General features: G+C 56.7%; 1 protein-coding gene across 2 annotated transcripts in view; it reads right to left on the minus strand.

Annotated features, from left to right (window-relative positions):
* BCAR1 (BCAR1 scaffold protein, Cas family member) overlaps positions 1–21,638 on the minus strand; it is a 35,243-nt gene extending 13,605 nt beyond the window's left edge. Inside the window, exon 1 of one of the 2 annotated variants that reach the window (XM_079759923.1) lies at positions 21,493–21,638. In XM_079759923.1, coding sequence (XP_079616049.1) covers positions 21,493–21,504 — 12 coding nt within the window. In that variant the 5' untranslated portion in view covers positions 21,505–21,638. Of the gene's footprint in view, positions 1–7,135; positions 7,583–21,492 lie in introns of those variants that run through there. The other variant, XM_079759922.1, reaches the window with a different exon arrangement.
* Positions 21,639–22,241: the final 603 nt, after the last annotated feature.

The raw sequence follows: 22,241 nt of genomic DNA on the forward strand, positions 1-22,241 counted from the left end.
GGGAAGGCCTGGGCCGGCTGTGCTCCAGGCCCCAGGACTGCACGCTCAGACCCCGGGAGCCCACTTCTTCAGAGCAGCTCATGGGTTCCCCCCCAGAAAGGGCCAGCGGCAGCTCAGAGCTCAGGGAGGGCAGAGCCAGAGGAGTCAGCCAGCACCGAGATGAGCACCAGGGCAGAGGCCCCTGGAACTGCTGACGGCTGCAAGGTCCACACAGAGAGATTACCAGTTACAAATGCACGGAAGTGTAAATTATGCCTCAATAAACCGTCACTCCAACTTAAATAACAAGGAGAGGGAAGAATAACAATGTTAATATTTGAGATGACTGGGAGATGTTTTCTCTTCCTGATTTTCAGAATTTTTCAATTTGTATTTAATGAGCATTTCTTGGCTTTGGGGTTAAAACAACACATATCCTGAAAAAGAAAACAGTGGCTACCTCCTAGGCTCCAAAGCAGGATAGGACAGAGGAGGCTGAAACAGGTCCAGAGGCCAGAGCCCAGGGAGAAGGAGGCAGGGGTGAGGGCTGCCCTGCAGCCCACTGGGGCTCCAGGGCCCCATCCCCAGGCTGCCTTTAAGAAAAGTAAGTTTCCCAAATATGGTCTGCAGCCTGCCTCAGGGAATCACATCCCTTCAGAGGGCGGGACACACACACACACACACACACACACACACACACACACACACGCGGTCCCCCTCCCCCAGTGACCCCAGAATACAGAGCCACCCCACTGGGTCCCCCCCAGCCCCTGCCCTGGTGACCACAGGAAGTGCCAGCAGAGTGAGTCACAGGAAAATTCCCCTCTGGCCCAGTCAGAGGGGGCGGGGTACAGACAGAGGGGACTGCCCCTAGGAGGCCCCTCACCTCTAAGGAGAAGGCAGCCCAGGAAAGGCTGGCAGATGGGCCTCCACCAGGTCCCACAGACAGGGCTGGGCACTCAGGGAGGCTGAAGGGCTCTGCTCAGCGCAAGGTCCAGTGGGGGAGGGGGAAGGGAAAGCAGAGAGTCCACCAGGGCCCAAGAAGCTACTGGGACCTCCTGTGCAAGGGTGGCCAGCCCCGACCCCTCAGAGTGGGGTACCCAACTGTGGCTGTAACTGTATAGCCTGGGGCGGCTGGAGCCAGGCTGGGAAGCACCTCTTGGGCTGGGCACGTGGCACTGGGCGCCTGGCACCAGGAGTTCCTTGCCTGCGTCAGCTGGTGCCTCTGCTCAGAGCCCCAGAGGCAGCCTTCTGTAGCCTGGGCACTGCTGGCGCTGGAGCACTCCAGCTGGCTAACGACTCGCCCCTTTGGGTTTCTACCCCTCCCCAGCAGCCCCTGACACAAGCTCCTCCTTTCTTCTCTCTCAGTCACTCAGCAGCACTCAGACCAGACCTGGGTGACCTCAGGCAAGTCCCTTAGCCTCTCTGAGCACTCAGATCCCTGTTCGGGACAACACAGGTCTAGCTAGCCCTAGCTCGATCAGGTCCCTAGCCACATGGGCCTTACAGTCCAGTGGGGCAGACTGACACCAAAAAACTTGCTAGGACAGGGGTAATCAGAGAGGGCCTCCCCAAGGAGGTGACACTTCAGATGACTCATGAAGAATGAAAACTAGGCAACCAGCTGGGGAAGAGCATACAGGCAGCGGAGGGGCATGAGCCAAGGTACCGGAGCAGGGAGAGGCCAGAGGGGATAGGGTTGTGGCCCTGGAGCGGCAGGCAGGCCAGGGCCAGGCACACTGCAGGATGAGTTGGGATGGTGCATGGAGAGCTCAGTAACCAGCACGCTCAGGACCCAGCGTCTTGCCCAGCTTGTTCTTACAAGGAGCTGGCTCCCGCAGAGCCTAGCTTTCCAGCCTCCCCTGCTTCTGGGACAATCAGGTGCTTCACCCCCAAGCTCACAAGAGGGCACAGCTGTGATCTCTTGGAGGGGCATCCCGCCAGAGCACTATCACAGTCCTGGCAGACACTGCTGGCCATCTGTGTCTGCCCTGCCCTGCGTCTCTGGCCACCACCCTCCTGCCTCTAGGAAACCTTTCGCTATGTCCTCCTCCTTCTTTTTTTTTTTTTAAAAAGACTCCCCTCTCTCCTCCCCTCTGTGTCCTCCTTCTCCGGGACATGACTAGGGTGTACTCCCTTCAGGAAGGATCCTGTGCCTCTCATTGGGCACCCGCTCTCTGTTGCCCCCACCTGGAAGTACTAATACATCTTGTTATTGCCCACTTCATGCCCCCCTACCTGGACACCCTCAGCACGGACTCCCCTCCCTGCAAAAGCACTAGGCCTGGCCCAGGATGGGTGGGCTCCGGCAGAAATCCTCCTGGCATGTGGTGGCTGGCCCTTCCTGGGAGCAGTGTGGCTTCACCTGAGGAAGCCAGGAATGCCCTCTGGAGCTCGCTTACCCAAGAGGGAGGAAGCAGAGGAGAACCTCAGCCAGGCTGGGTTGGTCCTCAGCTGGGCCTTGGACGCTGGTGGTCAGGCGTCTGCGAGAACTGCAACTATCTGACGAGTATTCATGTCTCCCCCACGGCTCCACCAGCTGCCTCAGGGACCTTAGATGTGCTCTGGGTATCCCCAAACCCCAAACCTGGTGGCTGGGAGTAGTGGAGAGACACGATTGATGGGTTCCCAGTGACTACAACAATGATGGCCGGTGCTGATTCTGTCAGAGGCAGGGCTCTTTTGCACCCTTCAATCATCTCTTCTAACCCTATGAGACACTGTGATTAATTACCCCCACCTTACAGACAGGGGAACGGAAGCACAGAACAGTTACTCGACTTGCCCGGCTCACAGTCAGGGAGCAACAGAAGCGGATCTGGGCTGTGTGACAATGTGGAGCTGGTGGTTCCTAGGGTAATGCTTAGGTTCATGGAAGCCAGGAGTGGAAATTTCACAGGCCTTTTGCTCCCTCCTGTTCCCCACCTCCAAAACACACAGACACACACTCTCTCTAGCCCCCAGTGCAGAGCCTCACACACAACAGTCACTTGGGAAACACTAGTTCCCTTCATACCCAGAACCATCTCAACGTAAGCCAAGTTTATTTCTGGGATATTCTGTTTGCTTGTCTCAAGGAGTCTCAATGGCCAATGGACACAGGCCCAGTGCGTGTACTGACTGCAGTCTATGCCCACTGGTCAGTGCCTGACCGTCCCTTTGTCCTGCCCCTGTGCTCCCAGGCGGCAAACGAGCTCTGAGAGCAGTGCCTCTTCCCTTCCCAGACATCCCCACGCTCACATCCTTGGTGGAACTCTGGGACCAGCACCGTTAGCATCACTCCCCTAATACTCCCAGGGACAACCAAGGGGCCAGAATCTGGGTTCAGGTCCTCAGTGCTCTGCCAGCAGGGAACAATGTGGGTGAGCCCCCGTTCCAGAGCCATCCCAAGGGGAGCATGGTTCCTGCCCTGCCTACCTCAGGAGCCTGAGGCTCAGCTCTATGCCTAACACTCAGCAGCCAGAGGACAGGTCTGTAGAATGAAGGATAAAAATCCACTGTCAGCAGCTCCCAGTAACAAGCCACGCCTGGCCTCGGCTGCAGTGGCAATAGCAGATGCCTTTGTGTCTAGGGCCAGCTCTGGCCGGAAGCAGGCCCCTCCCCCCACCCTTGCTAGGGTGTCCTAGGTACTATCTCTAGGAGGCTGGGCAGAGGAGAGGTGAAAAGGGGAGGGCCCTCCTTGCTGCAGGGCATGGCCTCTGCAGCCCCCAACATACCATGGATGGTGGGAACAGGCAGGACTGAGGCCAAAGCACCAAGCCTGTGGGGTGGTATAAGGGCACAACCAGCCCTACACCTTCTGGCAGCTTGGGAATGGTCCCCAGTCCCCTTTAGAATCCTCACTACTGTCCAGCTGGCATGGCTCAGTGGTTGAGTGTTGACCTGTGAACCAGGAGGTCACTGTTCCATTCCCGGTCAGGGCACATGCTCGGGTTTTGGGCTTGATCCCCAGTGGGGGGGCGTGCAGGAGGCAGCCAATCAATGATTTTTTTCTCATCATTGATGTTTCTATTTCTCTATCCCTCTCCCTTCCTCTCTGAAATAAATAGAAACATATTAAAGAAAAAAAAAAAAAAAGAATCCTCACCACTGCCACCTCTCCCAGAGACTCAGCCCAGGCTGGCAGACCCTAGACCTATACACTTGACACCCTGCTGCTCTCTTTCCCAGTCACTGGGGCCTGATGGGAGGAATCACGGTCTCTCAGCAGAGGGCTCAGCATGAGGCTGACCTTTATTTCAAGGGCAGCACCAGAGTAGGGGTAACTACTCCCAACCCCAGATTTGTCATCATGGAAGGCAGAGGCAGAAGGGACAGCCTGGAGGGGACAGCAGGGATTTCACCCCTTACAAAGCCCTGGATTCTCCTCCTTGACATCTAAACCCCAGAGATCCCTAGCCGGTTTGACCCAGTGGATAGAATGTCAGCCTGAAGGGTCCAGTGTTTGATTCCAGTCAAGGGCATGCCCGGGTTGAGGCTTGATCTCCAGTAGGGGGCGTGCAGGAGACAGCCAATCAATGATTCCCTGTCATCATTGATGTTTCTATCTCTCTCTCCCTCTCCCTTCCTCTCTGAAATCAATAAAAATATATTTAAAAAACCAAAAACAAAACATAAAACCCCGGAGAGCTCTGCCCACTCCAGTTCTAAATGAGAACTTTCAGCAGCCCTTCAAGCAGCACCTCTGCCTGAGCTGAAATGGAGGGGGACACGATGGCACAAAAAGTGTGGTAGTCTAGCTTAAAAAGAGTACCAAATGTCCCATTTCTAGGATACACCGTGGAGATGGGATGGGAGATGGAGCCCTGCCCCTCCATCCTTGTGCTCCTTTCACTCCAGGTCAGTACCTCACCCTGCTCCTCACCTAGAGAGGGGAGGGAGTTAGGGCCAGCCCCACCTCCTTGGAGGGAGAGCACCCTGCAGCCCCTTACTTGAGGGCTAGATCCCTACCCTCCACCCCACCCTCCAAGTCTGACTCCAACACTGTCCCTCTCCCCTCTGAGAAGCCTCCTGGGTACACACCTGGCTGGTCCTGGCTGTGGGCTCCTAGGGGGCAGGGATGGGAGTTCTCTAGGTCCAGGAGAAAAGGGTTGTGGAACCTCCTAAAAACACTGGGCCTTGGTCCATGTTGCTCAGTGGTTAGAGCGTTGGCCCACACACTGAAGGGTCACAGGTTTAATTCCAGGTCAAGGGCATATACCTGGGTTGCAGGTTCAATTCCCACCTGGTCTTTGGAGTGTGGCCATGCTCTGCTGGGGCCGCCAACTTAGTTGGGTCTCCCTGGCCCAGGGCTGTGCCTTTGTGACCCCTTTCTGGAACCCAATGTTTTCTTTTTGGTTTGTCTTTTTTTTTCTTTTTAATATATTTTATTGATTTTTTACAGAGAGGAAGGGAGAGAGATAGAGAGTTAGAAACATCGATGAGAGAAACATCGATCAGATCAGCTGCCTCCTGCACACTCCCCACTGGGTATGTGCCCACAACCAAGGTACATGCCCCTGACTGGAATCGAACCTGGGACCCTTGAGTCTGCAGGCCGACGCTCTATCCACTGAGCCAAACCAGTTAGGGCGTGTCTTTTTTTTTTTTTGTAATCCTCACCCAAGGATATTTTTCCATTGATTTTAATTTAATTTAATTTATATGTACTTTTTAAAAAATTGATTTCAGAGAGGAAAGGAGGAGAGATAGAAACATCAATGATGAGAGAGACTCACTGATCAGCTGCCTCCTGTACACTAGGGATCAAGCCCACAACCCCAGCATGTGCCCTGACCAGGAATCGAACAGTGACTCCCTGGTTCATAGTCACCATTGGTTTTTAGAGAGAGTAGAAGTGAGGGAGAGAGAGACATCCATGTGTCTCTCTCACATCAATTGGTTGCCTCCCACCTGTGCCCAACCCACTCCTGCTCCTCCAGCACAAACACACACCTGCTCTTCTAGGTCTGTCAGCCCTGTCGCCCTGACCCCCGACATCAGTTCTCCACCTGGGAAAGAAAGTGGGCACTGAGGGCATGCTCCCCAGCCTAGGCGGATGAGAAACATGCAGGGAGGCTCAGAGAGTGCCTTCCAGCCTAGACCCTGCCTCACGGTAGGAGTGTGGGAAAGGAAACTCCCTGTTCTCAGGACGGATGAAGCCCCAGCCTCCACTCTGGGATCTGGGATCCCAACCTCTCCCCTAGCTCTAATCCGCCCACTCTCCCCGCCCATCTCCGGCCCTCAGCAAATCTGTTTCTCCGACTCCCTCCAACTGCAAGGAGAGGCTGAAAGCCTGGACTACGGACACTCAAAGAGCAGTCCGCCCCTACCCGGCGTGCCCTCGACCACGGAGGCTGGGACCCCCGGGTGGCAGTGCAGCCCTGGATCCCCACCGCTAGGATCCGGCTTCTATCACTGTTGGTTTTTGTTTTTGTTTTGCAATCAAGGTAGGTAAAGGCCAGGAAGCGCCTGTCCCCAGTCCCGGATTCCAGCAATCCAGCAGGGGCGGGCGGGCCGGGTCGGGGTGAATCATTAACGGGCCCCAGACTGGCGCTCCTGGCACCCAACATCTCCGCAGACACCACGCACTTGCTAGCCCAAATCTCGATCCCTAACTTGGGGGGAGGGACACTCCAAAACACACAGATGGACTGACGGACGGACCACCACCATCTCCTCGTCAAGCCTACTGGAAGATCACGGTCTGAGGGACCTCGGCCCCCTCCTCATAGCCGAGGAAACTGAAAGCCATGGTTCGAAGGCCCAAGGTCACCCAGAAGGCGGTGGCCGGCAGGGGGGGGAGGCGGGGAGAGCGGGCCTCCCGCCAGCAACTTTCCCGGATCCAGGAACTTTCCTGCCGGCCAGCAGCCCCTGAGTCCAGGCCAGGGCTCCTTCCAATGCCCCCAGAGTGCGCAGGCTCTGGGATCCTCATTCATCGTCTCCAGGCGCTCGGGCCAGGGTGCGAGGTGGGTCCAGGACTTCGGACCCCAGCCTGGTTACGCCCCGCGTAAGCTCCAGTAGCCGGCGGTTCCCAGGACCCGCAGAGTCGGCAGGAAATGCCGCTCAGTTAACTCTCCCATCTGGGCCCGCCCGAGACAGGGCAGTCTCCTCGAAGGGGGAACGTGGACTCCAGCCGGACAGGGCATGCGTACCCCACCCCGGGCGCCACACTCACCAGGTAATTCATTGTGTCCCTCTGGACTGCCTGCGGCCCCAGCTCCGCGCAGGGACGCATACCGAGCTGCCCGCGCCACACGCCCGCCCCGAACGTGCCACAGGCGCCCAGGTCCAGGACCGGCTGTCTCTGCCACCACGCCGGCTGCCGCTGCCGCTGCCGCTGCCGCCACCCGGAGCGGGGGTCCCGTCTTGCTCCGCCCGCTGCGGGCCAGCCTAGCCCGGCTCCCGGCATGCCCAGCCGTGCACGCCCATTGGCCGCTGTGGCTCCCCATGCAAATGAACTGCCTGCCCATAGAGCGCGGGCACGAGTGCGCGAGCACGCGCCGCCCAGTGGACCAACCCCCACGCCCTACCAGCAGCACCAAGCTAAGCTCTAAGTGCTGCCGGCCAAATGCCAGGCTTTAAGCCTAGTACACCGATATTTCCTTTTCTCCATCCAAATGCACGTCTCCAACCTATACCTTTGGAGAGAATGCGCCCCTCCTCAAAGGCCTAAACCTCAAAGGCAACGCCTCCTCTTCTGGGCAGACTACGGGACTGCCCTTCTTCTCTTCTTCCTCCTCCTCTCCCTCCTCCTCCTTGTACCTCTGCAGCTCTTGAGGCTCCAGCCTCAAGTTGACTTATGCCTTCCACGCCTACCAACCCCGGGGCATTTTACAGTGTCCTTCATGCCCTCATACACGGAGGTAATCTGAATCTGGAGGTAAAGGGGAGGGGGTCAACCCAGCTAGCAGAAACTAATAACCACCATGGCAGGGACTCAGGTCAGGCCTACCATGTAAGAGCCCAAGGAAAGGAGGCAGGGAGGTTGGTAACCCAGACGGTATAGAGCCTGAGCTCATCCTGTTCTACCAGACTGCTCGAGACTCCAGTCCCCATCCATGGACAAGGGGCTCACCATCTCTCAACTTCTCCACTTAATTGAATCCAGCCTCACTGAAGCATGCTCTCCCTCCCCCAACCTGCCCTAAGAGTTCTGACCTCATCCCAATCCCTTTGTCAGTCCTGTCTAGGCCTAACACACTACGCCAACAGCTCATCTGTTTCAGCAACATGGTAGGGGGTCTGCAGGTAATGAGAGAGAAGGAAGAGCCACTACCACCCAGTGGGAAACTGAGTGGAAAGTGTCTTGGTTCTCATGAGTCCCCACTCCCTAGGCTGCAGGTCAGTGACTGTCACTTCACACAGAACCAGGGTGTGCCAGTCCCTGAGCTTGGTCCAGGCTTGCACAGTGGCCTACAGGGAGATCTAGGATGGACCTACTCCAGAAACCATCAGTTTGGTGTCTTATCTCTGGATCCGCAGAAAGTCAACATCCTGGGCCACTTACTAAGTATGTAGACACCATCAGGCAGCTCGCAGTGCCAGGGAAGCAGTGGGGCAGACTCGGCTTTGCCCTGCAGAGAACCCTAAGGCATGGCCTATAAAAATATATATATAAAGCCAGTATGTATCCACAGCTATCCCTCCACCTGACACACACATCTGACACCCAGGCCAGGTGTACCACCATGGGCAGGCCCTCTCCTATATGTAACATGAAGAGGCTGAACTAAGGCAGCCCAAGTTTGGCTGGTCATGGGTCCCCTGGAAAGCTTGTTAAAAAACACATTCCCAGGCCACTCCTCCAGAAAAAAACATGTGGGGGAACCTGAGCATCTGCATTTCCTCAAAGCTTCTTGGGGAACCTGAGCACCTGCATTTCCTCAAAGCTTCTTGGGGAACCTGAGCATCTGCATTTCCTCAAAGCTTCTTGGGGAACCATCAGACAGAACTCACAGCATAAGGGATGGGTAAGGAACAGTGGGATTTGGCACAATGGGACCCAGAATCCTCCAGGAGCAAAACAAATGGGTACCACCCTATGCCCTCCCCAAGACTGGCCCCCTCGTCACCCTCAAAACAGCCCACTTCCCCACAGAAGAAGAGCCAGCTCTCAGAGAAACACTGCCTAGGGCAGCAGTCGCCAACCGGTGGTCCACTGACCACTGGTGGTCCGTGAGGTCCAAAAGGTTGGCGACCGCTGGCCTAGGGCATCCCCTCCTGCGTATTCCCAACAGCTGTGCCCCAAAGTCAGACAAGAAGCTGTGCCCACCCCCCCCAAACCCTGACCCCATTCCCAGGTTCCAAGGAGCAGATCAAAGCCAACTGGGTCATGTATGAACATTTGTCTGGAAGGCGTCCTTAGGTTTTCCCCAGGCTACCACTCCTGTGGGGTGAGAGGTGGGGAGCAGGCCTCACAGCCAGGCCTGTCCTGCAGGCAGGAGGTCTCTGCAGGGACAGGCTGGGACACCAAAGTCCTGGCCCTCAACTCTGCCTAGATGGCTTAGGGAGAGAGGAGGTGGCTGGCTGGGATCAAGGGAACAGGAAAAAGAGACCCTCTCGTCTCTGGGGCTGGATTAAAGCAGCTCCGGGGGCGGGGCTGCTGGGGGGGGGGGTGGGGGCGGGGAGGTGGGGGAAGGGAACCCAGCTCAGGCGCAGGCATTTCAAAAATTTGCTCCTTTTCCACTTAAACTCCCTCCCCCCAGCCTTTGCCTCCCAGAATGGCATTTCCGCTTTGGAATCAAGGCCCTAGGATCTGTGCCCGACTGTACAAGAAGGAGGGGAAGAGGAATGCCCCTTCCCAGGCCTACGCAGGAGGGACATGGAGGACAGGACCCACTGGGCAGGCTATGGTTGGGGTGTATCATGTATAGGGGAGCAGACCCTCCTGGGCTGACAGCCCCCAAGACAACCTCTGTGGGACCCTGAGCCAAGGCTCTATGATCACACGCTCATTTCATGCCCACAGCAATTCTGCAAAACAGGCTTCACAATTGGCCCCATTTTCCAGATGAAGAGGTTAAGACCCAGTTTACAGCCCCTTTGCCCCATCCCACAGACTTCCAGCCACAGAGGGGACAGCTGGTAACCAGGGGAGGGGAGGTGGGGCTGCCAAACAGCAGTCACCCTGACTGCCTTGTGGCACCTCAGGACAGGGCAGGAAAGGAATCAAAAAGGCAGGGGCACTCAGCAGCTGAGTATTAGGGCCCATTACTACCCCACACACAATGAGGTTCAACAGGAAGGAGAGCGGCCACTCTAATGAGGAGGAGCGTGGGGAGGTGTTGGTGCATGAAGATGCAGGAGCGCTGCCCAGGCACCAGCACTCTCCCAGACGGTTGTCAGCCACCCCAGGAGCAGCCTGGCATGTCCAGCCAGGCTGAGGATGAGCTCACAGGCTGGAGGGGAATGTCACCAATCCCTCCCATTGGGGCCTGGAGTACAGCTACCTGTACAGGGAACATGGTGGGCCCAGCACCTGGGGACACTGGTTCTCATCGGTCCATTAAAGTGTCCACGGTGAGGGGTGAGAACGGCTGCTGATCCCAGACCCTAAGTGGGAAGAACTTGGGACCCAGCTCCCATTCTCTGGGCTTTTTCTTATTCTTCAGGTCAGACCCACTGCACTATGAACAATTCTTTTTTTTTTTATTTTTTTACAGAGAGGAAGGGAGAGGGATAGAGAGTTAGAAACATCGATGAGAGAGAAAAACATCGATCAGCTGCCTCCTGCACACCCCCTACTGGGGATGTGCCCGCAACCAAGGTACATGCCCTTGACCGGATTCGAACCCGGGACCCTTCAGTCCGCAGGCTGACGCTCTATCCACTGAACCAAACCGGTTTCGGCAACAATTCTTGCTTTAGGCTCAACAATGTCTGTTGCAGCATTTATAATTGTAAACAAAGGAGTGGGGCATCACCTAAATGACCAACTATAGGGGACAGGTAAGGCAACCACAGCCTCTCAATGGAATATTGTGCAGCTATAGGATGGCCTCTTTCAAAGACCAAAATCAAACAAGACCATGCTTATGACAATGGAAGTGAAGAGAGCGGGCAGCCCTTTCCCCTCCTAAAGCTTTGGTCTTCCCAGCAGCACAGAAGGGTGGCTGAATGGGTCAGCGGATGGCTGACTCTCAGAGCAAGAGCAGGAAAGCATTTCCTGAGACCGGAGGTGAGAGCCGCCAGCCCCAGGGACAGGAAGAAATGATATATCTGAAGGGCCACGGGGTATCGAATTCAGCCTGCCCCCTGGGCTGGCCACTCACCTTGGCAAGCTCAAAGCCAGCCTTCGAGCTGGAGCCAGCTCTGCCTGGATGAGGGTGTCAAGGGACCCCTGTTGGTGACCTGGAGAAGAGATGAGCCCAGCTGCATCAAGAACTGCCCTCTAACACACAGCCCGGACACAGTCCTCACTGCCACCCTGAGGGCCAGGACAGAGCTACCACTACCCGGAGGCTCAGAAAGGGGTAGGGCCTTGCCCAGGTCACACTGCCAGGAAGCAGCCGAGCTACACCCATAAGCCAGCTACCCAGGCGTGTCCCCATGGAAAAGCACCCAGGAGACCCCAGACAGAGCAGAGCAGGCACTCTTAGGGCGGTGTTAGAGCTGTCAGCCATAAAGAGCTTTCCTATCCTCCCCTGACCTTTGAGGGTGGAGTAACCAACCAGGCGTTCATTTGTCATTACAGTGGTGACTCTGACTGCAGGGAGGTGGGTGGGCCCCCACAGCCTGGAGCCAAATCTCTCCCCAGTTACCTCCACTGGGGCAGGGGGGCTCTGGTCCTCAGCCTGCCATTCCCTTCTGCATCCCCCAGGCCAGTCCCAGAGATGTGGGTGCAGGGGCAGGGCCAGGACGAAAGGTATGAGGATGGAGTGATCAGGTGCAGGGACAAAGTGAGGGATGAGGAGGGGACCTAGGTTTGGGCAGAGGACAGATTGGCCTCCCAGATCCAGGCCTGGATTCCAGAAAATCCAGTGCCCCCACCTTCCTGCACTTCCTTCCCTCCACACTCTGGCTCTTTCAAGGAAATGGAAGGAGCAGCATTCTCTCCTAATTCTTTTAACTGCTTTTCTAATTTGAAAATTAAAGCTCAGCAGGGGAACCTATAGGGAGGTTCCTGCTTCAGAAAGGGGCCCAGGGGCTCTCTGCCCAACTCAGGGTGCTGACTCTGGTACTCTCAGTCCCCCTTTCTCCTCTGCAGCCCCCTCTTCCACTCTCCAGGTGGGGGAACTTCCTGGGTGCTGTCAGGCAGGCGAGAGCTCTCCTATCCTAATGAGAAGGTTGGGGCCTGGGTGCACTTGCCCTTCTCCTTGGCACTGGGATACACACCTGGCGTCCTCACCCTCAATACTGCCTGGAGGGAGAATCAGGCTGGCAGAAGAAATAGGGGTGGGGGAAGGCAGAGGCTGGGTCCTGGCTGAAGGAAAGGAGGGTGGAAGGTGGGGCACAAAGATAAGCTTTCCTCAGGGAGAAAGCTTAGCTGCTGGTGGCCACTGGGCTTGGGGTGACAGCCTGGGCAGGCAGGGACAGGGTGTGGTCAAGAGCCGGCCCCAGCCCGCCATCTGCTCTTGCTTCTCCCCATAGCAACCAGCCCAGCACATCAGGGCAGTCAGAGGGGGGTGACTTCACATGCCATCTGCTGTCCCCTCACCCCCGAGCCTGTTTCTGTAGGAGCATAGGTACCCACAGCCACAGAGACCCACGGAGACCTACAAAGACCCACAGAGATGTGCAGAGGGCAGAACAGCGCTGCCCAGCCACACAGCTGGGATAGGTGGGTCAAGGAGCCAGTATTGTCACAGGAGGGGACGACTCTGTGGGCTTGGGCAGCACTGGAGTGAGCATACAGGAAGGAGTGGATACAGAGCTAAGGCAGCCACGGGGAAGGCACTGCTTGTTCTTCGTCCTCAGGCCACACTGTGGAGCATACCACCTGAGCCTGCTCCACCTACAGGGAAAGGCTCCGTTTGCCCCAGGAGACAACATTAAAGATCCCAGACCCTCAGCCCATCAAGCAGCTTTCAGAGCCTCGGTTTGTGCGTTTGTTAAGTATAGCCCAGTGGTTCCCAACGTGGGGCACACATCCACGGGGGAGGGGGTGGCAATTTGACTTTTAAGGGGGGCAATTCGAGAATAAGTTATTAAGAGTGAATTTTTTTCATTTCTTATGTTTCTAGGGGCCTCATATACAGTATATAAATATATATTCTGACATTTATGCATTTCAGTTCTCTATTATGTTTTTTGAAACTTTATTTGCTATTTTTTCATATCACTTTATATTATTATTATTTTTTAAACAATTTCTTAATGATTTCTTCCTCAGTCCTTCAACTGTCCTTTTGTTCTTTTATTTTTCTCTTTCATGGATGCCATGTTCTTTGGAAGCGTGTTCAGATCAAGTTAATGGCCTTTTAGGCTTCCTCCACATGAATAGGAGTTGATTTTTTAAATAATCCTATATAATAAAAGGCTAATAAGCAAAGGCAGAACAACCGAACAACCGGTCGCTATGACGTGCGCTGACCACCAGGGGGCGCGCGCAGAACATGGTGGGCATCGGCCATGGCGGGATGGTGGAGTAGGTGAGCGGGGGCGCCAGACCAAGGCGGGGTGCTGGTCGCTGTCACTGGGGCGAGCCTCTGGTGGTTACTGAAAATTCTTTGCTCCCGCGCACAGTGGTCCCACCTGGAGCTCGCACCTGCTGCCAGCGCTGACCCCGCTGGCACCCGCTGCCGGCACCGGAACCACAGCTCGAACCCACTGCCGGCGCCGCAATTGCTCAGGGCTGTCAGTGGGTGTGAGTGGAGGCTGCTGGTCCTGATCACCCCTCAGGGCTTCTCCGCCTCCCCCTGCTCCTGAGGGGCGATCGGAGCAGCAGCTGCTGTTCGCACCCGTTGTTCGCACCCGCTGACACCTGCTGCTGGCACCAGCCCCAATCGCTCCATGCCTTCAGCAGGTATGAGCAGGGCCAGTGCTGTGAGCACATGGGAACAGAGATGGCGGGAGCAGGGCTATTAGCAGACGGGACCGGGCCGTGGCAGGAAGGGCCATGGTGGGAGGGGCCAGGTGGGGGCGAGGAGGATGGGCCGAGACCCGCCCCTGTGCCCATCACAGCCTTGTGGCCCAAAGTTCCTTTCAAGGTGCACGAATTCGGTGCACTGGGCCCCTAGTAAGAATTATATGTCACAAGGCGGGCATCAGGATTTTAGAGATGCTTAGGTAGAGTATGGCTAAAAAAAGGTTGGGAACCACTGGTTAACCACTGCCAGCAGCCCTGCCTATCACCAGGCCACCGGTCTGAGGCATGGTGCATGATGCACAGTGGTACCCTGGTGTCAGCAGCACATCCCTCTCCTGCCCATCACACACCAGCCCCACCATGCCAGGCACCAGGGGGCGGGGTGTTCTCTACTGAGCCCTGCTCTCCCAGCCCCTGCTCTGGTGCCCAGAGCTTCCCCTAGTCCCTGACCACAAGAACAAAACCTCAAGGGAGGCTCTGAGGTAGAATCTTTCTGCAGAGCCCTACTGCTCCAGATCCACAGCCAATGCAGGGGGTGGTGGGCAGCGTCTCCCCTGGGCTTGTGGGGGTGGGGAGTGGCTGGTTGCAGGCTCTATCGCATAATTAGTGCACTGGTCATTCCTCTCACTAGGATACTGCTGCCTGGAAACGCATCCAGGTCTCTGAGAACCTACACTCCAGGGTTTGGGGGGTGTGGGGAGTGGGGAAGCCATAAACAAGGGAACACCTGTGGTGGTCAGGGATCTGGAGGAGAACAGCAGAGAGCACAGGGATGGCAGTGAGGACTATTTTATACAAGTGCCTGGGGCAGCGGGGAGGGCCTCTCTGAGGAGGTGGCATTTGAGAGGATGTGTAAATCTTTTGCTAAGGCTTATTCTTCAGAAAAAAAGTAATAGTAAAGATTTGTAAAAATAACACAGGCACGCCAACTCCCTCAGTGTGAAGAGTAGAGCTTGAAGTGTTAGGGACACAGGGAGTGGCTCCCAAGCAATCCTTTCACCCCCCACCTGGGCTTCTTGAGTGGCTGAGCCTCCCAGGGTTGAAGCAGGAGCAGCCAGGAGTATCTACCTGCTGGGGTGTCCTGGCAGGCAGCCAGGGACAAAGAGGAGGGAGCCCAGGAATCTGGGAAGCGGGGAGGGATTCAGTCAGCTCCCAGGAAGACCTCCATCCTCTCCTACCCCCTGCTCTCCTAGAAGCCTCTTCCCACCAGGGTCTCTGGAGTGGAAAGGGGCCCAGGAGAAACACAGGTAACTTAAAAACATAAGGTGCTTCCCCCCACAAGCAACCTGGGAAGAGGGTTTCCAAACCTAGACAGCTGGGAGGGCGGTGAACAGCAACGTGTTCACACCACTTTCTGAACAAGCACAGAGCAGGGGATCCAGGATTTGGTGGCACAAACTCCCTGGCCATGCCTCAAGGCCACATAAGTAGACATCAGGTTTTGTAAAATACTGACAACACTAGTGTTTCAGGACTTAAAGATACACAGCATACAAAAACTAGAGGCAGATATTGATCAGCAAGAGAATGGACAAATATATAAATTCATATTCATAAATGGAACACGACTGGAATAGGTGCATCAGGGAGCCAGCAACAAAAGAGAACTTCTACACAACACATGGATGAAAATCTCAAAACCATTATGCTGAATGAAAGAAGCCAGACTCCAAAGAGTACATACTACTATATATGCTTCCACTTACATAAAGTTCAAGATCAGGTGAATCTAAGCCATGATGAGAGAAATCAGAATACTGGTCACCTTACAGGGGTTGGGGGACACTTGACTATAAAGGGATACTTACCGCCCTGGTTAGTGTGGCTCAGTTAGTTGGAGCATTGTTGAATACTACAAAAGGTTGCGGGTTCAATTCCCAGTCAGGGCACATGTCTAAGTTTCAGATCTGATCCGACGGGACGTGTACGATGTTTTTCTCTCTCTCCTTCCCTCTCTCTAAAATCAGTAAGCATATCCTCAGGTGAGGATTTTAAAAAAGGGATACTTGCAAACTTTCTGAGATGATGGAGACATTATCTTGATTTGATTGATGGTTACATGGGATCTACATTAGTCAAAATTCATCCAACTGTATAGCTAACATCTGTCCATTTCACTACATGGAAAATCTACCTTGGTACAAGAGTTTCAACTGGTAAAAATAAAACAAAGCACAGAGGAAAAAATACATTAAGGACACCAAAAATAGGTAATGCAATCCTGAACCCATCTGACTGCCAGGGAGCTTAAAGTTAAATTCCCCATATACTACACAGGTTCTGGGTCTTTTTTTTTTTTTAATATATTTTATTGATTTTTTACAGAGGAAGGGAGAGAGTTAGAGAGTTAGAAACATCAATGAGAGAGAAACATCGATCAGCTGCCTCCTGCACACCCCCCACTGGGGATGTGCCCGCAACCAAGGCACATGCCCTTGACCGGAATCGAACCTGGGACCTTCCAGTCCGCAGGCCGACACTCTATCCACTGAGCCAAACCGGTTTCAGCGTGGTTCTGGATCTTTTGATGACCCCAGACTATTTGTGTCCTTCACTATAATCTGCTTCAAATCCTTCTTGGAACTTGGTGGGTTTTAAATAATGTAAAATGACTGAAAAGCCTTCTCAGCCTCTAATCCCCCTTAGAAAAGGGATTAATCTTGGAGCCAAACCTTGTGACCATCTCTCCTGCCAGAATGGGCATCCATTGCCACCTCTCCTGAGGTCCCCAACATGTCCCCGCCATTTTCCTTTTCTTGAAGAGGAGACACTTGCCCAGCAAACAGTGACTAAGAGTAAGCTGAAGAAACGATGGGTTTGAGGAGGATGCAGAAAAAGCAAGCAGCTGTAAGGAAGCCAGGTCTAGGCTGGAGAGGACAATGAGCACAGAGAGGGAAGGGGACAGGCGCAGGTGCAGCGGATCTTAGGGAGCACAAACTTATGTCCAGGGTGGGAAGTGGGGGTCAGTAGGTGCCACCATCACAGCCTGGCGGCCCACCTGCCTCACCTGCAGGCATGAGCCCCTCCATTAAGGTACTGGAACCCACTTCACGGGTGCTCTCCTTCCCACCAAGGGCCCTCCCCCCGCTCTTACTGCAGGTTGCTGCAGACCACATTTGAGGACAGGCCTGCACCTCCCCGGTGGCTTCCACCGCCTGCAACCCCGAGCCTACTCCTGGAGCACTCAGGGCAGGCCATCCACCTGCAGTTCACTCTGTCAGTGGGGTGAGATCAAGCAAGGCCTACTCATGGCTTATCCAGGGCTCAAAAGGCAGGGGTCCTGCAGGCAGGTGGGGGCAGCGGAGAGGCCAGGGTCATCCCACCACTAAGGCCTTGGTGAGAACCACACCGACCATAAAGAAAGGGGCACTGGAGGCAGACTGGGGCAGGCCATGGAGAATCGTGCTGGAGCCAGGAGTGGGTCTTGATCACTGCACCAGCCAGCAGGGCAGGATAAAGATGATAACCTCAACAACAGTAGCTGCTATGACTGATTAGCCTCTTAGTAAGTGCTCTCTGCAATCCTTGCCAAGTTCTCACAAAACCCCAAGAGCTCAGCGCAGTTCACGTCTCCATAATACAGAGGAGACACGGGCTCAGAAACTCACTCGTATAGATGACCCAGCACCATTCATTCTAGAGCTCTTGCCCTCAAGCCACCGAACAGCCTCCCCAACTAGAGCAACCTCTCTGGGAACCCCACTCGGCCTTCCTAACAAGGCTTCCGGGACAGCAGCTGACATGGCAGCTCTCTACAAGGACACAGCCACCTGTCTGTGGGGACTCCTCAGTGCTCCCAAGACCACATCCTTGGCAGGCAGTCAGGGCAAACTGGGGCAGAGGCAGAGAGAGAGGAGCTGAGCAGGCCTGGATCCTACCCGAAGGAAGCCTGCAGTCTGGTGAGGGAACCTGACAGCAACCAAATAACCCCAACAATAAAGGCACAATCACAAATGGGGTCCCGGAGGGCTTCCCAGGGCAACGCCCTCAGCCTGAGCACTCAAGAGTGAGCAGGGCGACCTGGTGAGCAAGGCAGCAGCTGGAGATCACTCCCCGCAGAGGGAGGGCCGCGCAGAGCCAAGGCCGGGTGGGAAGAGGGGATGTGGCAGGAAGGGCATGCCTTGTGCTTTGGAGCCTGAATGAGGACTTTGGACCTGGACATTGCCTCTTCCCACTGTCCTCTTCTGAGCCACCCTACCAGGCTCCAGTTGTCCACAGCCTGGCTGCCCAGGCCAGTGCCTTCTCACTCCCTGGCCAGCTCCCACATCACAGCACTGGCTGGCCCAGAGCCAGGCACAAGGGGCCCCGGATCACTGGCAGAGGTTCAACCAGGTGCCATGCCTGGCCCACTGATCTCCATCGACCACTCCTGGGGCTGCACAGGGCTAGACCCACCCTGCTGCACAGCCCTGGGCAAGCTGCTTAGTCTCCCAGGGGTGCCGAAGGGGTTACACAAACTCATGCTTGGAAAACCACAAGCAGAGGGTCGCTCTCTCAGCAGACTTGGCCTCTGTGGACAGCTCAACAAGCCACAATCCCCACAATTAGAGAGGCCACGCAGGATGATGCTCACTTTCTAGCGCTGGATCCTGCCAAACTTTGTTCCCACCCTGGCTCTGTCTCTCAGTGGCCATGCGACCCTGGCAAGACGCAGGTCCTGCCTGCGCCTGTGAAGCCCTGAGCCCAGCACCTGGCACACAGGTCACTCTCCACACGTCAGCACCTTCACTCCTTGAAAGAACCCATCCCTCAATAAAGGAACAGAGGAGGAGCTGGAATGGATGAGCCCATTTCACAGGCAGGGAACACGAGTCAGGAACAGACAGCAGGGAATTTCTCTACAAGCTGGAAGTTGGCCTCTCGCCCTCTCACCAGACAGTGCCAGGGGGCAGCCAGCACCTTGTCACTCCTGCCAGTGCCTGCCAGAGGGTCTGAGGTGGGTGGCACAGCCGTTTTCCTTTCAAGTGCTTCCTGCCTACCCAGAGGCAAGAGACCAGCCTGGGGCCCCCGGTGGCCATGCTGAAGAGGAAGGCAGATGTCAGAGCCCAAGCCAGAAGTGTCTCCAGGAGGAGCTCAGAGCCCAGGAGGGAGCACTCACAGAGAGTCAGAAGGACCCTGTGTGCCTTCCCCTCTCTGGGACCCAGACCCTGTGCAGGTCCAATGACAGTGAGACCAGCTGGCCCCTGGAGGGTCCTCCTGCTCTAACACTCAGTAAGTCACTCCTGGCTCAACCTAGGCCGTCCCAGCCTCTTCTCTCCCCATCATCACCTCCCAGTTCATTCTGAAGCATCTTGTAATTTCCGTGGGCCAAAGTGCCTGCGTCAGCCATCCAGGAAAAGACTGCCCAAATGAACGGGTGTGCTTAAAACCCAAATGTGTCCATGAGTACCACATGGGAAGTCACCATTCTGGGCTCCAAGAGCAGGGCTTGAGCAAGCTGCTTGCCTGGAAGCCTTCAAGGGGCCTCACCACTTAGCAGCACATGAAAGCAATTTTCCGAACATTTCATGGTTGCTCCAAAAATGAATTTCTCCTCCCAGCCCCACCAGCTTCCACATTTCCCAAGGCCCCAGGACAGAGCCAGGGTGATCTGACAGCCCTGCCACATAGGGGACAGAGGGTGAGACCTCTGCCAACCCCTGCAGAGTCCCTGGGGGCTGTGGCTGCAGGCAGGAGGGTGGGAAGTGATTTGGAGCTGGCAACAGTGTGGACAGGCCAAGCAGACCTTGGCTGCAGGTCTTCACAGCAGTGCCGGTCTATCCAAGTCAGAACCAGGCCCTGGCCTTCCTGCCATACCTCTCTTGTTACAGATGCGTCCACTGAGGTACGCAGCCCAGGAAGGCTGCCCAAACTCCTGTAAGGCAAGGGGTCTGGGTGCCATCCTCTGCTGTGACTGTGGACAACTAAACCAAATCAAGGGCAGACCTGCCAAAAGGAGGCCCATCCAGGCTCTGAGTGACCCAAGTCCCATTCCATAAGACCTAGGCCCTCAAACAGGCTCAGGTGGTCTGCCTAGTCCCTCCGGCCAGCGCCCACAGGGTCAGGGCAGGGCCCCAGAAAAGATCCAGAGCCTTGCAGGAAAGCAGAGCAGGAGAGAAGGGCTTGGCAGGCATTTTCCGTCTTTCTTTCTTTCGATGAGGCAATTATGCTCTGAACCAGAATAAATTGGGGGTGGGGGGTATTCACATCAGCACTGTCTGGAAGCCCTAATTTTTTCATCTGCAACTCTGCATTACCACTTCTGGAGGCGGGCAGGAGTTGGGATCTTTAATTCCATAATAACAATGCTTTGCACTTACACAGCATCTCTCCTCCAGTAATCTCTATGGTGGTTAATTACGAGGCCACTTGCCCTGCCAGGAAGCCCCAACTGTCTGCTTCACCATAAGGACGGGGTCCCCCGGCTGAGGAGCAGTCCCAGAAACAAGGCCAGGTGAACAGGCATTCCGGCCCATTGCCCATGCTGTCAGAGGGAAAAGCCCTGACTCCTCAGGGAAACAATGGCTGGAGGCCACAGCTTTCCAGCCCGCAGCCAGCACCCCTTCTGTGGAGGACTCTGGGTGTTGGCCCCACCTCAGCCTGTCCATCTGTAAAGCAGGCTGGGGCCTGCACCTGGGCCGGGTGCCTGGGGGTGGCTAGCATCACTTGCCACCTTCAAAAGGGGGCGGGGGGCGGGGAGGAGGGACAGATGCTTCCAGATGCGCTGGCCTGAGTGTGAAGCTTCGGCCTGGAGGCTGCCCAAGCTCGCCTGCTGGGCCAGGAAGAGGGAGTGTCAGGAGAGAAGAGGAGCCCCCAAGGTGGGGAGGGAGGAAGGGAACTGGCCCTACGCCCTTGGGGTTCAGCGGCAGAGGAGAACTTCCCTGGAAAGTGAGCGCATCAGCCGTTGGGGGGGGGGGGGGGGGGAAGGGGGGCGGGGAGGCCGGCGGCAGGGCGGGAGGGGGGCGGCTGGCACAGAACCCCACCCAGCCAAGCCGTCCGGGGGGGACCCGTGTCTCGGGAGAGGTCCAGGCCGGCGCCAGGCCTGACCATCCCGGGAGGTCCCCGGAGCACAGGAGGGCAGCCATCCCTGGGGACACCACAGACCGCCCCCCCCTCACCGGCCCCCACGGTCCTGGAGTGGGGCTCCCGAGTGCCACAGACCTCTCCCCACGGGCCTGGCCTCCTGGGGGGAGTCCGGGGGTGGGGGTGGGGGGGTAGCACGGGCTCCTCCTGACCCAGCTGTCTCAGGGATCTCCCGGGGCCAACAAAGACCCTATTAACCCGGCCGCCTGGGGCTCTCCCGAGGGCACAGCACGTACCCACGGGCCGGCTCTCCAGGAGGAGGTTGGAAAGAAAGGCAGGGACAGAGAGGCCGGCTTGGGGAGCCGCCCCAAGGTGCCCCCACACCCCGTCCAAGAAAGCCCGAGTCGGAGCAGCCCCCCGCCCGGGAGCCCCGCGCATTAGGCCCGCCGCGGGCGGGGCGGGGTCGCAGGCCGGTCCGGGCCGACGCGGGGTCCGGTACTCACCGGCACGGACATCTTGGCCGCCCTCCCGGGCCGGGGTGGGCAGCGGGGCCGGGGGCAGCGGCGCCGGCAGGCTGCGGGTCCGGTCCGCCCGCCGCTCACAGCGCCGCCGCGGGGTCCGGCTCTCGGGGTGCCCGTGGGTCCTGCGCGCTCCCGGCGGCCGGACGGTCCGGCGGCTCCAGCCCACGCAGCGCATGCGCCTCGCGTGCTACACCCCTCCTCCCGGCTCCTCCGCCAGGGCCGTGTTAAAGGCAAGGACCACAGACCCCGGCATTTTTCTGTCGGCCCAACGAGGCTCAGAGGCTCGGTCACCACCCATTACCCACCTTTCACTTCGCAAGTCATAGCCAATCGCACCATCTCCTCTTCGCCCACCCGGTTCTGGAGGTCAGAACCCTCACCCCCCACATTGCCCAGCCCAGGGTACTGGGCGCCTGCCGGGTGGTCTGGCCGGGCTCCCAGTCCTTGTATATGTCAGCAGAGCTGGGCTCCTAGAAACCCTTCTCACCGCCCCAGCTGAGAGCCCAGAGACCCAGGTAACCCCCACCGGCCGCCCAGGGCCCTTCTGCCTGCTCTGGGCTCCCCGCAGTCCCTCGCCCAGGGACTGTGTGGGGAGGATGAGTGAGCACCAAGGTCAAGGTTCCGGTGGCCAGGGCAGTGTCTGGGAAGGTCAGCACGGCAGCCCACCCAGAGGAGGAAAGACGGAGCTGGTTCTATGAGGCTGGCAGCAGACTGGCTACTAGGAGCTCCCA

Source organism: Cnephaeus nilssonii (genome assembly GCF_951640355.1).
Source record: "Cnephaeus nilssonii genome assembly, chromosome: 20".
NCBI lineage: Eukaryota > Metazoa > Chordata > Mammalia > Chiroptera > Vespertilionidae > Cnephaeus > Cnephaeus nilssonii.